At 29.6% G+C, this 18,221-nt stretch overlaps 2 protein-coding genes across 5 annotated transcripts; both read left to right on the top strand.

Moving 5' to 3' along the window:
• Positions 1-139: 139 nt before the first annotated feature.
• LOC133790248 (putative disease resistance protein At1g50180) lies at positions 140-10,634 on the top strand. 4 transcript variants are annotated; one of them, XM_062227812.1, is made up of 6 exons: positions 140-1,352; positions 5,429-7,184; positions 7,502-7,793; positions 8,762-8,903; positions 9,259-9,323; positions 9,398-10,178. In XM_062227812.1, the coding sequence occupies exons 1-3, from the start codon at positions 293-295 to the stop codon at positions 7,539-7,541; spliced, it is 2,856 nt and encodes a 951-aa protein (XP_062083796.1). In that variant the 5' UTR covers positions 140-292; the 3' UTR covers positions 7,542-7,793; positions 8,762-8,903; positions 9,259-9,323; positions 9,398-10,178. The 4 variants fall into 4 exon arrangements, with proteins under 4 accessions (XP_062083796.1, XP_062083797.1, XP_062083795.1 ...); XM_062227813.1 differs by adding an exon at positions 10,404-10,634 and having other exon boundaries at positions 8,762-9,549; XM_062227811.1 differs by lacking the exon at positions 9,259-9,323.
• A 3,058-nt stretch (positions 10,635-13,692) lies between these two features.
• Positions 13,693-17,624, top strand: LOC133789599 (putative inactive disease susceptibility protein LOV1). The gene is made up of 2 exons (XM_062227396.1): positions 13,693-14,108; positions 16,556-17,624. Exon 2 carries the CDS (start codon positions 16,557-16,559, stop codon positions 17,622-17,624), a length of 1,068 nt encoding a protein of 355 aa, XP_062083380.1. The 5' UTR covers positions 13,693-14,108; position 16,556.
• Positions 17,625-18,221: the final 597 nt, after the last annotated feature.

Genomic DNA, 18,221 nt, shown 5'->3' with positions numbered 1-18,221 from the left:
TAATGTGAAAGAAATAGTAGTTATACATAGCATTCATGCATGTTCCTTTCCATGCATTTATTAAGAAGAGCTTGTTTGTTAGTTTCGAAAAGTGATATGATATATAATGATTTCTTCTCTAATAAGCTTGTAAAAGTTTTCATCCATTTGCTTATGGTAGCAAGCTGTAAAAAAGGCAATTGTTTTCATTAAACCAGAGAAAAACAGCATTTTCATTTTCATATTCATTTGCTCTCAGCCAAATAAGTTATCAAGAGAGAATTCATTTACTGAAAAAGAAGAAGAAGAAGATATGGCAGAGGCTGTTGTTTCCTTTGTGACTGAAAGGATTGGAGACTTGTTACTTGGTGAAGCTAAATTCTTGTCTGGAGTCGAAGGCCAAGTGGAGAATGCGAAGATCAAGCTGGAGTTCATAAGCTGCTTCTTAAGAGATGCTGATGCTCAAGGAAGAGATGGCAACGAGACAGTGAGCCTTTGGGTTGCCAAAGTCAGAGATACTTCTTATGCTTTGGAGGATGTTATTGAAACTTACGTCTTGAAAGTGGCTTTGAAGAGGAACACAGGTGTGATAAGTGTACTGAAAAGGTCTGTTTGCATCTTCAAGAAAGGAATTGATGTCCATAAAGTTGGATTAAATATTGAGAAGATCTCATCTACCATAGCTGATTTGAAGTCGAATCTTCAAACATTTGGCCTAAGGGAATCAACGGCCAAGGAAGGTGAAACTTCATCAAACAACGCCCAACTGCAAAGAGAGCTGAGGAAGGCTTATTCTCATGTTGTGGAGCGTCATGTTGTTGGATTCGACAAAGACATCAAAAAATTGGTAGCCCTTTTGACTGTGAAGGAGAATTCTGATAAGCCCAGGGTGATCGCTATCTGTGGGATCGGTGGTTTGGGGAAGACCACTCTTGCAAGAAAGGTTTATCACCATCCTGATGTTAGGGAACATTTTGATTGTTTTGCTTGGACCTCAATATCTCAACAATGTGCAGTACGACAAGTATGGGAAGAGATTTTCTTTGGTTTGACTTCTCCCACGCAAGAAAAAAGAGATGGAATCAAAAAGATGGCGGAGAAAGAAGTAGCAAAGGAGCTTTACAACCTTCAAAAACAAAGGAAATGTTTGATACTCCTCGATGATATTTGGACCACTTCAACCTGGGATCGTCTAAGACCTGCTTTCCCTCAAGATGAAACCGACAGCCAGATTTTACTCACTACTCGAATAAAGTCTGTAGCTTTGCATGCGGATCAAAATGGTTACATCCACGAACCTGAGTGTCTCAACGAGAACGAGAGCTGGGAGCTATTTCATAAAAAATCTTCATGTTTTGGAGAGGATCCAACAGGTAATATATTTCACTCATTTAATTATATTATATACAAGCAACTTGCATGCACGCTTAGTTTTATTTATTAAATTTATTAATGATTTTTATTAAATTTATATTAAATTGAATTTGTGAGTGACAACAAGGAAAAAAAATCTGCTATCCCCAAATTTCCTGTCTCCTCTATGTTCCACCAATTATTTAAAGACACGTTATTTATTTATTTAATATATATTTAAATTATTTACAACTTTCTTTCTTTCCAACTATAAATAAATATGGTGTCTTAAAATAATTGATGAAACATGGATGAGACAAGAAATTAGAGACAGGTGATTTTTTTTCCAGATTATACATTATATGTTTAATGTAATATTAAATATTATATATGAATTTTAAATTTAAGTTTCTTGCTATGTTTTTTTTAAAAAAAAAATAATTGTTGCTAATTGGCAGTAAAAATATATGATTTTATTATTTTAAAATAATTATCATATAAAATATCTCAAAAATATCATATTTTAATTTGTTTAATTATTTATTATTTTAAAATAATTATCATTGTAAAATATCTCAAAAACATTCTATTTTAATTTGTTTAATTATTTATTATTTTTAAATAATTATCATTGTAAAATATCTCAAAAATATCATATTTTAATTTTTTATTTTATTTAAGTTTAAGTAATGTTTACAAACAACCGTTAAAATATAAGAATATTCTGTTAAATATAAAAATATTCCGTTAAAGTTAACATTAACAAAATAAAAAACCGTTAAAACCAAGAATTTCCGTTATCTACACACTTATTATATTACTAGATACAAACAACGTGCAATATGCACGTTTGTTTAGTTTTATTTATTTATAAAATTTATTAATTATTTTTATTAAATTTATATTAATATTATATAAATTTCAAATAAATATTTTATTTTAATTAAATAATTTATTTATGTTTATTTAAGTTTATGTTTGTTCTAGTTTTTGAATTTGAGAGTCACAATAAGATATTATATATTATATGTTTAATGTAATATTAAATATTACATGTGGATTTTAAATTTAAGTTTCTTGCTAGTTTTTTTTTTAAATAATTTGTTGCTAATTGACAGTAAATTATATTATATATTTAATATGATATTATTCTAATAAGTGAGTAAGTTTAATTAAATTTTATTTAAGTTATAAAACGTATGGTTTTATTATTTTTAAATAATTATCATTATAAAAAATAACTCAAAATATCATATTTTAATTTGTTTAAATATTTATTATTTTTGAATAAAAATATATCATATTTTAATTTGTTTAATTATTTATTATTTTAAAATAATTATCATTGTAAAATATCTCAAAAACATTCTATTTTAATTTGTTTAATTATTTATTATTTTTAAATAATTATCATTGTAAAATATCTCAAAAATATCCTATTTTAATTTTTTATTTTATTTAAGTTTAAGTAATGTTTACAAACAACCGTTAAAATATAAGAATATTCTGTTAAATATAAAAATATTCCGTTAAAGTTAACATTAACAAAATAAAAAACCGTTAAAACCAAGAATTTCCGTTATCTACACACTTATTATATTACTAGATACAAACAACGTGCAATATGCACGTTTGTTTAGTTTTATTTATTTATAAAATTTATTAATTATTTTTATTAAATTTATATTAATATTATATAAATTTCAAATAAATATTTTATTTTAATTAAATAATTTATTTATGTTTATTTAAGTTTATGTTTGTTCTAGTTTTTGAATTTGAGAGTCACAATAAGATATTATATATTATATGTTTAATGTAATATTAAATATTACATGTGGATTTTAAATTTAAGTTTCTTGCTAGTTTTTTTTTTAAATAATTTGTTGCTAATTGACAGTAAATTATATTATATATTTAATATGATATTATTCTAATAAGTGAGTAAGTTTAATTAAATTTTATTTAAGTTATAAAACGTATGGTTTTATTATTTTTAAATAATTATCATTATAAAAAATAACTCAAAATATCATATTTTAATTTGTTTAAATATTTATTATTTTTGAATAAAAAAATATCATATTTTAATTTGTTTAATTATTTATTATTTTAAAATAATTATCATTGTAAAATATCTCAAAAACATTCTATTTTAATTTGTTTAATTATTTATTATTTTTAAATAATTATCATTGTAAAATATCTCAAAAATATCCTATTTTAATTTTTTATTTTATTTAAGTTTAAGTAATGTTTACAAACAACCGTTAAAATATAAGAATATTCTGTTAAATATAAAAATATTCCGTTAAAGTTAACATTAACAAAATAAAAAACCGTTAAAACCAAGAATTTCCGTTATCTAAACACTTATTATATTACTAGATACAAACAACGTGCAATATGCACGTTTGTTTAGTTTTATTTATTTATAAAATTTATTAATTATTTTTATTAAATTTATATTAATATTATATAAATTTCAAATAAATATTTTATTTTAATTAAATAATTTATTTATTTTTATTTAAGTTTATGTTTGTTCTAGTTTTTGAATTTGAGAGTCACAATAAGATATTATATATTATATGTTTAATGTAATATTAAATATTACATGTGGATTTTAAATTTAAGTTTCTTGCTAGTTTTTTTTTTAAATAATTTGTTGCTAATTGACAGTAAATTATATTATATATTTAATATGATATTATTCTAATAAGTGAGTAAGTTTAATTAAATTTTATTTAAGTTATAAAACGTATGGTTTTATTATTTTTAAATAATTATCATTATAAAAAATAACTCAAAATATCATATTTTAATTTGTTTAAATATTTATTATTTTTGAATAAAAAAATATCATATTTTAATTTGTTTAATTATTTATTATTTTAAAATAATTATCATTGTAAAATATCTCAAAAACATTCTATTTTAATTTGTTTAATTATTTATTATTTTTAAATAATTATCATTGTAAAATATCTCAAAAATATCCTATTTTAATTTTTTATTTTATTTAAGTTTAAGTAATGTTTACAAACAACCGTTAAAATATAAGAATATTCTGTTAAATATAAAAATATTCCGTTAAAGTTAACATTAACAAAATAAAAAACCGTTAAAACCAAGAATTTCCGTTATCTAAACACTTATTATATTACTAGATACAAACAACGTGCAATATGCACGTTTGTTTAGTTTTATTTATTTATAAAATTTATTAATTATTTTTATTAAATTTATATTAATATTATATAAATTTCAAATAAATATTTTATTTTAATTAAATAATTTATTTATTTTTATTTAAGTTTATGTTTGTTCTAGTTTTTGAATTTGAGAGTCACAATAAGATATTATATATTATATGTTTAATGTAATATTAAATATTACATGTGGATTTTAAATTTAAGTTTCTTGCTAGTTTTTTTTTTAAATAATTTGTTGCTAATTGACAGTAAATTATATTATATATTTAATATGATATTATTCTAATAAGTGAGTAAGTTTAATTAAATTTTATTTAAGTTATAAAACGTATGGTTTTATTATTTTTAAATAATTATCATTATAAAAAATAACTCAAAATATCATATTTTAATTTGTTTAAATATTTATTATTTTTGAATAATAATCAATGTAAAATATCTCAAAAATATCATATTTTAATTTGTTTAATTATTTATTATTTTGAAATAATTATCAATGTAAAATATCTCAAAAATATCTTTTTTTTAATTATTTATTTTATTTAAATTTAAATCACTACAAACTACAGTTAAATATAAGAATATTATGTTAAATATAAAAATATTCTGTTAAAGTTAACATTAAAAAAATAAAAAACATTTAAAACCAAGAATTTCCGTTATCTACACACTTATTATATAGAAGAGATATTTTTTTTGCTGCAGGTTTTTCTTTTTTTTTTAACTTGGCAATATTTATTTAGTCTTGCCATCCTGTTTTATTTATGCTTGTATTGTGCATGACATTTAGTAATATATACGATTTAAACATGTTCCAACTGTTTAAAATATCAATTTAATTGTTTCTGTGTATTTTTGGTGTATGTAATCGTACTTAAAAGATAATGAAAGAATGGAAGCACTAGGGCGAGAGATGCTTAGACATTGCTCTGGATTGCCATTAGCCATCATTGTCCTCGGTGGGCTTCTATCTACGAAACACACAGTTAATGAGTGGGAGGAGATGAGAAGAAATGTGATGAGATACATAATTAATGGCAGAGAGCATGGTAACTCAGAATACAATAGTGTCTCATGGGTTTTAGGTTTGAGTTACGATGAGTTGCCATTTTACTTAAAGCCTTGTTTTCTCTATCTGGCTCGTTACCCTGAGGATGCCATGATACGAGTAAAAGAATTGTGTCTTATGCTCATAGCAGAAGGTTTTATATCCTCAAGAAGACATTCAACGGAAACTTTAGAAGACGTGGCATATGATTACTTAAGTGAGTTGGTGGAGAAGAGCATGATTCAGGTAGAAAATTGGAGTTTAACAAAAAGAATAAAAACATTTCGTATCCATGATCTTATGCGAGAATTCTGCATGTCTAAAGCTCAAGATGAGAATTTTCTACGTTTTATCGATTTGAGGAATAATAAGGAAGAGCAACTAAAATCTGATTCTACTGTGGCAAGGAGATTCGCCATTTATTTTGATAATGATCGTGTGGGCGATGTTATTAGTTTTGTTAAACATTATAAGGGTTCGGCTAGGTGCCTTATTGTTGATATTGACACCGAAAAACAAGTGTTGAGACACATGTTCAATAGTTTTTCCAAGCTCAGAGTTTTAAATCTATGTTTTTCAGGGTCTAGCGTTTGGGGAATAAGCTTGCCTAAAGAAATTGGAAGGCTAATTCACCTAAGGTATTTTAGTATTAGTCCCAACAGTATTAGAATGCCAAACATCCCATCTTCTATTGGCAATTTGAGATGCCTACAAACTTTAAAAATACCATTGTCTTCTCATGAAGTACCAAATGTAATATGGAAGTTGGAACAACTTAGACATTTAGACTTGTACGTTAATGAGAGGCTTGCTCTACTCGGTTCATTTTATGGATGGTCGAAGATATTGAGGTTACCTAACATTACAAATTTACAAACATTGGGAGGGATTTCAAGTGACTGCTTTGATTGTAATGATTTTCTAAAGTTGAGGAATCTCAAGAAATTAAAGATTAGCAGGGGTGAAAATTTGGGGAGCATTTACAGCGACCCCCCAACTGTCACGTTTGATTGTCTTCGGCATTTACAGATATTTGCTACTCCAAGGAAATTTTATCCTGAATGTGATTTTATAGATATTGTTCCTATGATATTAAGCTACCCTCGAATTTATAAGCTTAAACTGTACTTGCCCATTGTAAAACTGCCAGAACACAGCCAATTCTCCCCAAACCTTGTCAAGTTACAGTTAAGGTGGAATTTTCTTAAGCATGATCCAATGCCAATCCTAGAAAAGCTCTCCAGTTTAAGAGACCTTTCATTATATAAATGTAGTTTTGTGGGGAATGAGATGGTGTGCTCCAAAGGAGGTTTCCCTCGATTGGAATCTCTTCAGTTTAGTGATCTTTACAAGTTAGAAGAGTGGAAGGTGGAGGAAGGGGCCTTGTCTAGTCTTCGCTCTTTGGAGATTACAAGTTGTGGATTGAGGAGAGTTCCGGATGGATTAAGATACACTACTGCGCTTGAGGAAATGAAGATCACATCTATGCCTAGGGAATTTAAAGAAAGGTTGGAGGAAGGAGGAGAGGATTTCTACAAAGTCCACCACGTCCAATCCCGTCTATTTAGCTACTGTAATCATAACGAATCGTACGTACATATATCTAATTTGCTTTACAAGTGATTCCATTCCATACCATTTTGTTTAGTAATTTTGTATTTGTGTTTATTACCCTTGTCTAGTCCCTACTCATTGACTCAAGATTATTATTATGTATAGTAATTTTTTTCCTAAAGCAGGACAATCTTTTTTTTTTTTTTTTTTTTGATCAAGAAGAAAAAAAAAAAGGGCACCTAAGACATAAGTCTATTATAAAAAATTACATCCTGGACACTATTCTTGTTCCTTTTCACATTCAGAATTCTAAATTGCACCACTTTTTTTACATTCTCAACAATGTTTCCAGCCATTGTAAGTTCCTGAACCTGTTGAACGAAGGGCCATAAACAGTGGCAGCAGCTATTGCCACTACAATGCCACCAACCAATCCCTGTTGTTTAAGGTTCATCCAATGAATCCAGTTGGTGAATTTAGTTGGCCAGGCTTTGAACCCAATCCAACTATAAATCCTGGCAGTAACGAGCTGAGACAGAGGACAATCAAAAAATAAATGATCATGAGATTCCTGCACCATCTCACAAACAGGGCACAGCAAAGAGGGAATCCTGGCACAGCAAAGCAGGCCAATCTTATTCAAGGTATGATCTTTATGTTTACTTTATAAAAAATGATAAGCCTGGATAAACTTTTTCCCCTTCTCTTTCTATTGGTTCTATGTTGAAATTACTTTCTTACCGAGAGCAAGAGCAATAGGACTACATAAAATGAAACAAGTGTTTAAATTGTGTTTGTCTTCACGTATTATTTATGCTTCCTCTTATATATCCTTTGTTAGTGAAGTGATGGGCATGAGTCTTATGCAACCCCAATTTTTATTCAATTGAATATGTTTAGGACATTTAGACAATAAGTTAAAACTTTCTCATGATTGGTAACCCGTTAATATAAAATGAGATCACAATCTTTTCATTTTCTTATTATTGACAACCCAATCAAACAAATACCCCATTACAAACCAATCCCCCAATAATTTTTATATGCTTGCTCATAGTATAGTATACATCAAAGGAAAGGCTTTACACAAATTTAGGCCCTGACTTGCATTTTCTATTCCTAGTTTGCATACTGAGCTAATTCGTAGGAGACACAATGTTAAGTAGAGCTACCTTAGTTTCTTTTATTTTTGTTAGTCTATGTAATCAATATAATCTGTGATGTGGGAGAGTTGAATTGATAACTTTGTCCATGTTGTTTTTTGTTGAAGTAGTTTTTATGGATGCTAATAGTTCTGTTAATACGTTATTCAGTTTGGGCCTCTTCTCTTTATGATAAGCCTATTCAAGTATACTGTAATATCTATTATTGAGTGGCAATCATATTGTCAATACACAGTTGAGGATCACAGTGTCAAGTTCTGTAGTTGTGTTAACCAGTAATCAGTGATTGCTTTGATGTGCAAGAGTTGTCTCTTTTTTACAAATGCACTAAAATGCTGAAAAATGTCTCGCAACTGAAAAATGGTGTCTTGTATTTATCCTTGCATTTTATTTATCTCCACTCTTACTATCATATGATGTCCAACTTTTAATTGGTTTGGAATTTTCAGGTTGTTGGGCTGGATTTAGTGGATGATGAAAGAAAGCCTGAAAGAACCTTTGCCCACTCCAGATCAGTGAACCAATGCCTTCAATCCTGCCTTTTCTTACTATTTGTATTACTGTTATGAAAATCTCTACAAATTAAACAAGGTATTTCATAACAGTACACAACTTTTTAGGTTACTTATTAAATTATGGTCCTCCTCTTCCATGCTTTAAGAATTAGGGTGTGCATTGTTAATTCTAATTGCTTTGAAGTATTTACTTTTCTTGTCCAAAAGTACTAAATACATTTTGTACATAGGTCAGACCTCAACCAAGTCAAGTAGTTTTGTAACCTTTGAAATAATTTATCAAAATACTAGAATTGAATCATATATAACATACTTTTCTGCTATCTTGTTTAAATATATACTGTGAAATGTTGTTATTCATGAGAATTGGAATAGCATTAATGGCACTGTTATTGCTTTTCTGTGCTTTCAAATTTACTTTATGCTTGCAGAATGGTACAAGCCAGGTTGCTGTCTGGAGTACCCTCTTCATGGAAGTGGCTGGGTTATTGTTGAAGTAATATCACTAAGCTTTATTGAAACCAACAACTCATTCTAACATTTGGACTAAATTAACATTTTATGCTGCAGTGTATTCGTGCCAAAAAAGTTGTTGTTAGCAATGCATCAATGTGGGATACTCTAAAACTATTACCAAGTGATGTTGTTCCATAGTCATATGTAGTCGTGTCAACACAGCTCCACAGTGCAAATCATTCATTCATCTCCATTTGAGCTTTGAGGTAGAGGTGGAATGTGATATAACAGGCAGTGAAATAAAATGATGGAATATAATACAATTCGGTGTTGTTTTCAGCATAATTTATTACACGCTTATCTACCAGAGACCGAAACTTATGAACTCTGAAATGGACTAGACCGTCTAAGCGCCGAATAAAAAATCTGAAGTTCCAAAGATCATAGGTACATAAATGGAGGTTGGTTGTGAGGGTTTGAAGGTACCATTCTCGTCCAATGAAACGACAACTACTATGGATTACGACGGCCGCGGCGGTGGATTAGCAGTGTTTAGAAGCCGGTGTAGTAGTATTGGTGAGGATGTGTTGGAAAAAGTTGGTGATTGGCTATTCATCGAAGGAACTTTCCTCCTCTCTATCAGTATCGTCTTGTTTTATTGCTCAGTTTTAAGTTTTTTCTATAAGTTTTTTGTTTTATGTTTTTTTATTAAAACTAGAGACTCTGCCATGTATAGGCTCTTCTAGGTGATCTAATGAGATTAATATTTGGCTGAAGCAAGCTCCATCTTTTTGTTTTTATTATTAATTATTTTTTTATTTTAAAAAAAGAACACTTGAAATTAATTATATAACTTTATTCTAATTTATAATATATTTGTTAAAAAAATTCATTGAAGAAAAAAATATTTTATCAAATAAAGATTACAACAAAAAAAATAATTGCTATTAATAAATAATAAAAATAATATTATTACACTTCAATTATTATACTAAAAGTAAAAAAAAATTATAATCAAACAAATATGGTAACAAATTAAAATAGTTTTCGTATTAATTACATATTTAGTTTTATATTTTTAATTTTTCTATTAACAAAGTAGTATCAATGCTTGTCTCAGGAGAACAGTGGAAAGTGTAATTGGTCTCAGGTTCGGCAGGGAAAAGTGTGAGGTGAAGTTGGTTGGATCCCCATTGACACATGAAAGATTTGAGCCCCTGCAGTTACTGCTAGTGGAGCCATTGTTGCCATTCTATCTCAACACTTCCAACGCCTTGATGCCATAGGAATCTGAATAGCCTTGTGATTGTTGTATATTCAACTGCGAAATCTGAATAGCCTTTGAGACTCATATTATTGCTTCTTTTTCTAATTTACATATTTTAAACTATTATATGCTTTATTGGCATCGACCTACTATTAGGCTTGACAATTTGAAGGAACCACCGAAAGGTAGCTAGCTAGAGAAGAAAGAAACAGTGGTGAAAAAGTTTAGAAGGGCATCCCCCTCATGCCACAAATCATCATCTTGATAGTAGTCTCAGCATTCCTATCTACTAGACAGACGAAACCAACTCTTAACACAGAGTGAGAAACGATCATATACATATAGACTGAGGAGGATCACTTCTGATCTCTACTTCTAAAACAAATGATAATATTAGGTACTGTTTCCTTAGATTAAATTAAATATGCTTAATTAATTATTTATTTGTTATCATTACTTTCACATGTTTATAGATATGGAACGTTAAATTGGTGATGTTATGCCAAATTTGTCGAAAAATATAACATGATTTATATTTGAAGTATTATTAATTATTTACTTTTATGTCAATTTTCATATTTTATAAAATTACTTTTAGTATGACATTAAATGTAAATGAATATTTTTTTATATAATTAGATTTTTAGATAATAAAATAAAATATTTTTTTTTATATTTTCAATAAATATTAAAAATTTATATTTGCATCAATTTTTACAATTGTGTATATTGGAGCACAATTATAAAAATTGTGGCAAATATATATATATTTTTACTTTTTATGTCAAATATAACACAATATTTATACTTCCCATTAAAGATGGGCTTAGTAATTCTTAATCGAATCTTTTTGTCATTCCTAGTAGAGCTGTAAATATGGGCTGGGCTTTCTAGTACGGCACGAACCCGGGAGGCACGAGCACGACACACCACGAAAAAATATGGGCTTGGGCCAAGCACGACACGAATTGAAAATTTGGCCCAGCACGACACGACATGGGCCTAAGCACGTCACGACACGACAAGCCCGAAGGCACGACACGAAAGCAGGAACAAACTAATCCAAAAGTATGACACGATATAAAGCCCCATATTTTGACATTAATAATGATAATAATTTTTTATTTGTCAATTATCTATAAATTAAAATGATAATAAAAGTCTATTAGTTTTCTGAATTGTTTATATTTTTATAATTATATTAATTTATTTTAAGATTTGCGAATTAATTTTTTTAGTATTTATTAGTAGATATTCAAATTCTAATAATTATCATTGATATAATTTTGTGTAAAATATTGTTGAAAAGTACATAAAAATATCTAAAACTATCATTTAAACAAAAAACATGTATTTGGATTGGTAGTGAGTTCATTGATTGTTAAAGAGGAAGTGGAGAGTACAATATTCTCACATTTTTTGGCAATAATAAAATGAGCATAAAAGTGGGCCTAAATAAAAAAAGTGGGCCGGCCCGACACGACACAATATGGACCGGATCTAATTATTTAGAGGCACGAAAATATGGGCCTATTTTACAGCTCTAATTCCTAAGTTGCCTACGTAAAGAAGTTGGAAAGCCCTATGTACGATTGTTTAGTATTGGATTGGTAACAACAAATAGGTGTGTGGAAAAGATTCCATCATCTAAATCAAATTTGAGAATTATATGGAGTACTTTTCAATAATAAGAATAATGATACATGCATTTAAAATATACACTCAAACATTATACCCAATACTTTTTTTTAGTTTAGTTAAACTGTAATATCATTTAGTAATATTTTGATGCATATTTTTTAGGTGTACATATCATTACTCTAATATAATAATAATAATAATGTTGATTTACATATCAAATAGAACAGCAACACACAAAACCAAATCAACACAACAAATATCAATTAATACAGCACAACCAAGTTTTACATGCATGCAAAGTTCATCAAAAATTGGCACACGTACTACCAGACTTCACTACACTATCTCAACAACAAGTTTATCATTTCCTCTGCACATAAACTTGATCACAAGCTATATATCTCCAATGAAAGAGTAATTTTTTATCAAACATATTTTTAATAACCAACATTTCCAAGTCAGGGTGAATCAATTTAAAAACATTAAACATTAAGAAAACACAAAGCTACTTTTGAAAAGCAAGGAGAATTACATCCTATACTTCTCCACCAAATTAAGGACCACCCGTCATTAATTTGAACAAACCAAAACAAATGATCACTTCAATTCCAGTTTAATTAATTTGCTTTAAAATAATTTAAAGTCATTTAGTGGAAAAACTTTACAGATCAGTGGTATTAGGGAAAAAAGAAGAAGAAAGCTCAAATACACTTAAAATAATTATAGACTTTTATTTTGTTTATTAAAAGCAATGTAGGGTGGTTTAGGTACTCAACTCAGTGCCATTTTTAAAATAATAATAAAAAAAGCAAATGACAAATTGCTTTAAAACCATGATCAGGCCTTAAAATTTGAAACAGAGTTGAAATAAATTCACTTACTGAAAAAGAAGAAGATATGGCAGAGGCTGAACTTTTTTCTCTGGCTAAAAGTGTTGGGAAGCTTATGCAATCTGAATTTCAATTCTTGTCTAGAGTCGAAGACCAAGTCAACAAAGCAAAGTTCAAGCTGGAGATTATGAGTGCTTCCTTGGAAGATGCAGAGGCTCATGTAAGAAATGGCAACAAGACAGTACGCATTTGGGTTTCCAAACTCAGAGAAGAATCTTATGACTTGGCTTGGAGGACGTACGTTATTGAAACTTATGTCTTGAAAGTGGTTTCTAATGCGAGCGGTGGAGGTATCAAAGTTGTGCTGAAAGGATATCATCTCCATACAATTGGAAAAAGGATAGAGGAGATCGTATCCAACATTTATGATTGGACTTCAGGTTTACAAAGCTGTGGACTTGTACAAAGATCACTAGACCAGGCAGCTGAAACGCGCCGAGGAGCAAAGAAAGTTGAGGCGAACTCATTCTCATGTGGTGGACAATGATGTAGTTGGATTCGACAAAGACATCGAAGAATTGGTAGCCCTTTTGACAGAGAAAGAGAATAATAAGCACAGGCATGGGGTGATCTCTGTATGTGGGATGGGTGGTCTGGGGAAGACCACCCTTGCCAGAAAGGTTTATCACCATCCTCGAGTCAGGGACCACTTCGATTGTTTTGCCTGGGCCTCGATAACCCAACAATGTGTGGTACGAGAAATATGGGAAGGAATTTTATTTGGTTTGATTTCTCCTAATACCAAGGAGAAAAGAGAAGAAATCAGAAGCATGAGTAATAGTGAAATGTCCAAGAAGCTTTACGATGACCTTCAGAAAGATGCATTCCCTGGAGGCCACTTCAACGTGGGATCGTCTCAAAGATGCATTCCCTGGAGGCCAAACTAATAGCAAGATTTTACTCACAACTCGGAAAAAGGGAGTAGCTTTGCAGGTGGATCCACGTTGTTTCATCCACGAGCTTCAATGTCTCAACAAAAGTGAGAGTTGGGAGCTGTTTCAGAAAAAATTTAGAAAGTATCCAACAGGTAATATATATTTTACTCTCAATTTATTATATTCTAGGTAAAATGCATTTTTCAGATTAGGCGAGTTTATCATATATGATTTATATATAAAGGGATAATTGTGGCAAAAGTACCCAATGTTTGGGTTTTGTACGCGGCATAGACCCAAAGTTTATTTTTCGTGGCAAAAGTACCCAAAGTCAGTAAAACTGTAATTCCGTCAGCCTCCTCCGTTAGACTCCGTTAGGCAGACACGTGTCACGTTTTTATTGGTCCAAATCATAATTATTTTTAAACATTGGGTACTTATGCCGCGTACAAAACCCAAACATTGGATACTTATGCCGCAAATATCCCTAAACATTGGGTACTTATGCCGCAAACATCAGATGTAACTAACGGAGGAATCCAAACGAACCAAATAGAATAACACTTTTTGGTACTTTTGCCACGAAAAATAAACTTTGGGTCTATGCCGCGTACAAAACCCAAACTTTGGGTACTTTTGCCACAATTATCCCATATATAAATATATATATATATTTATTTTAGAATATTCTTTGGTCTTACTATCCTTCTTTTTTTTTTTATGGGTATACTAAACATTACAATTTAGTAATAGGGTCTCATGACATTTTTTTTAAAAGTTATTTTGCATTCTACTCTAGTTTTAATAATTATTTGCAAAATGACTTCTCATAGTTTTGACAGGTGGTCGAAAAATTAAAACAGCCGGTCGAAAAATTTAGAAAGCTGGTCAAAAAATATAGACAACTGGTCGAATTTTAGACAGATGCCATTTTGCAAAAAAATTATCAAAAGTAGGCCAGAGTGCAAAATCACTTAAAAAAAGAAGAGACATAGTGCAAAATGACCCTTAATGTTGTATAAGAGTAAGTAAATATCCATATTTTTAATTTTGTAGTAAAATAGCCTAATCATCTATTTAATATCACATATTACCAAATACACACTTTAACAAATTACTATTTTATTCTAAATATTTTAATATTATGGTATATGTATATTAGTTTTGTTTAATTAATTTTTATTTTAAAGTTATTTTGATTTTTTTTCGTTTTTTATGGGTTGTTGAATGATATATCATACCACAAAATATATATACTGAGTTGAAAAATAATATACCATCAAAAGTTACAAAATTATTACTCAAAAATGTATATACTATGCTAATAAAGTTATATACTACCATTAAAATGTATATACCATGATACAAAATTATATACTACCACTATGTATAATAAAATATAAATAAAATATGACAAAAAAAAAATTATATACCATACCACAAAAAACATATACACTAATTAGAAAATAATATACCAACAACCTATAAAAAACTTAAAAAATCAATATAATTTCAAAATAAAAACTAATTAAACAAAACTAATATACATATACCACCATATTAAAGTCATACAATCCTAGATAAATAAATAAATTATAAAAAAAAGACAATTTAGGTAATCAACAATGTAAAATGGTCATTTATTTACAATTTTAAAAATGAGACATTAGCTTCTTGATGGCTTTATTTTGCGCCATTTCCTATAATTTCTCAAAAAAGAAGTCATTTTCACCAATTTTTCTTAGTAATATAGTCTTTATATAGGGATGTAAACAGGTCACGGCGGGGTCAGGGATGGCTCCCCCACCCAGTCTAGAGGTCGGGTCCCGTTTAATAAAAAAAATTATTTTTTTATTTTCTAAAATTGATAAAATAAAATTTAAAAAATCATACTTTTTAATATAAAATAATAACAAAAAAGTAAAATCATACCATTAGGAAATTTTTTTGGTGCACCTTTCAAAATGAGGTAGCGGTGCACCCTCTTGTATTTTCGGTGCAGTTTTTTTTTATGACGATGTATATTATAGTTATTTAGAGCATCTTACAAATTTTTCAAAAAAATTCAAAAATAAGTAGTGTCAAAAATAAGGTTCAAACAAGTTGGTGCACACGTGACTATCTTTTATATGCTCGTGGAAAACAGCATGTTTGAACATTGTTTTCAACATTGTAAATTAATCAAATTTTTCTAAAAAATTGCAAAATCTTCTAAATAATTATATTATACAAAGTCGCAAAAAAATTACGTTGAAAATGATTCACGAACCAAAAACACAAAAGATGTATATTAGTGTGCCTCTTTTTTAGGGGTGCACTATAGAAGTGCCCTATATTTATATAGATAAATTGTTATATTATACTTTTTTTAATAATATTTATATTTAAAAATAAATTAAATAAAAATTCAATATAAACTGGGGTCATGTGCTGACCCCGCTCCTACCCATTTAGGGGCGGATACCCACGAGCCCCTACCCCGTATGTTTAATTGACATCCCTCCCCTTGTACATATGTTCCAAATGATTACTATATCAGTTTATTAATTATTTTTGTGCATTTTTTATGTATGTTGTCAAACTCAACAAATGATGGAAGAATGGAAGTACTAGGGAGGGAGATGCTTGGGCACTGCTCTGGTTTGCCATTAGCCATCATCATGCTCGGTGGGCTTCTATCTACCAAACAAACAATAAATGAGTGGGGTGACGTGAAAGAAAATGTAACGAAATGTATAGCTAAAGGAGAAAATCACAATGACTCGAAATACAATGATGGTTCATGGGTGTTGGGTTTGAGTTACGACGACCTTCCATTTTACTTGAAGCCTTGTTTTCTATACTTGGCTTGTTACCCTGAAAACGCCATCATACAAGTAAAAGAATTATGTCGCATGTTGGCTGCAGAAGGTTTTATACCACCAAGTGAAATGAGTTCAACAAAAGCTATTGAGGATGTGGCATATGATTGCTTAAATGAATTTGTGGAGAGGAGCATGATTCAGGTAGAAAATTGGGGTTCAACAAGAAGAATGAAAACATTTCGCATTCATGATCTCATGCGAACATTTTGCTTGTCTAAAGCTCAATATGACGACTTTATACAGTCTATTGATTTGAGGGGGGATAAGGTGGAAGAGGCACTACAATCTGTATCTGACGTCGTAAGGAGAATTGCTGTTTACACTGTTAATTATGATATTAATCTTATCGATTTTTTTCTAAAGACAAATAAGTCTCTTAGGTGTCTTATTGTAGATACGAGAGACAAGTTTTCCATTGAATCAATGCTTAGATTGGTGTCCAATAGGTATCTCATGCTTAGAGTTTTAAATGTAAGTTTATACAAGGGTACCGGCGTGAGTGCGTTGCCTAAAGAAATTGGTAAGCTTATTCACCTAAGATGGTTTAAAATTAGTGGTGGCTTTTTGGAAACGATCCCATCTTCTATTGGTAATTTGAGATGGCTGAAGACTTTCAAGTTAGATGGTGAAACACACTCAGAGTGGAAAATTCCAAAGGTATTGTGGAAGTGGGAACAACTGAGGCATTTATGCTTGCCTAATCCTTATGGCCTAGCATCTAGTAAATGGTTGAGGTCTAGTAAATGGTTGAGGTTACCTAATCCTCGAAATTTACAAACATTGGAAGGTGTTCGAACCAAGTAACTCGCTATGGATGATTTTCTGCTATTAACAAATCTCAAGAAATTAAAGATTTATGTGGATAAAGATTTGGGAAGAATCTACCACGATCTCGAAAATAACAAGTTCACTTGTCTTGAGAGTTTACAAGTGGTTAGTAATGAGCGCTTCATATTAGATATTGTTCCTAGTAAATTAAGCTACCCTCGAATTTACAAGCTCAAAATAATGCATATGCCGTTAGTAAAATTTCCAGAAGTCAGTCAATTCTCTCCAAACCTTATGAAGCTAGCTTTGAAAGAGACTTTTCTTAAGGATGATCCAATGCCAACACTAGAAAAACTACCGAATTTGAGAGTCCTTTGCTTTTATTATGGTAGCTTTGTTGGGGATGAGATGGTTTGCTCAAAAATGAGGTTTCCCTCGACTAGAATCTCTTCATTTTGAATCTCTTCATAGTGGAAATGCTGGCTTGAAAGAGTGGAAGGTGGAAAAAGAGGCCTTGTCCAGAAGATTGAATGGAGTTTCGGATGGATTAAGATACATTACAATGCTTAAGGAAATGAAGATTCAAACTATGCCTAGGGAATTCAAAAAAAGGTTGGAGAAAGGCGGAGATGA

The sequence above is a fragment of the Humulus lupulus genome, chromosome 7, assembly GCF_963169125.1.
Source record: "Humulus lupulus chromosome 7, drHumLupu1.1, whole genome shotgun sequence".
Classification (NCBI taxonomy): domain Eukaryota; kingdom Viridiplantae; phylum Streptophyta; class Magnoliopsida; order Rosales; family Cannabaceae; genus Humulus; species Humulus lupulus.
Note: the sequence above shows the minus strand (reverse complement) of the source record. Positions and strands in the feature narration are given on the sequence as shown.

Excerpts from the sequence above, each read along its gene's own strand:
- LOC133790248 (XM_062227813.1), top strand. The coding sequence starts at position 293 with ATGGCAGAGGCTGTTGTTTCCTTTGTGACTGAAAGGATTGGAGACTTG. Across the intron at positions 1,353-5,428 it reads TTTTGGAGAGGATCCAACAG|ATAATGAAAGAATGGAAGCA; the intron begins GTAATATATTTC and ends CGTACTTAAAAG. Across the intron at positions 7,185-7,501 it reads TACTGTAATCATAACGAATC|CCATTGTAAGTTCCTGAACC; the intron begins GTACGTACATAT and ends CAATGTTTCCAG.
- LOC133789599 (XM_062227396.1), top strand. The coding sequence starts at position 16,557 with ATGGAAGTACTAGGGAGGGAGATGCTTGGGCACTGCTCTGGTTTGCCA.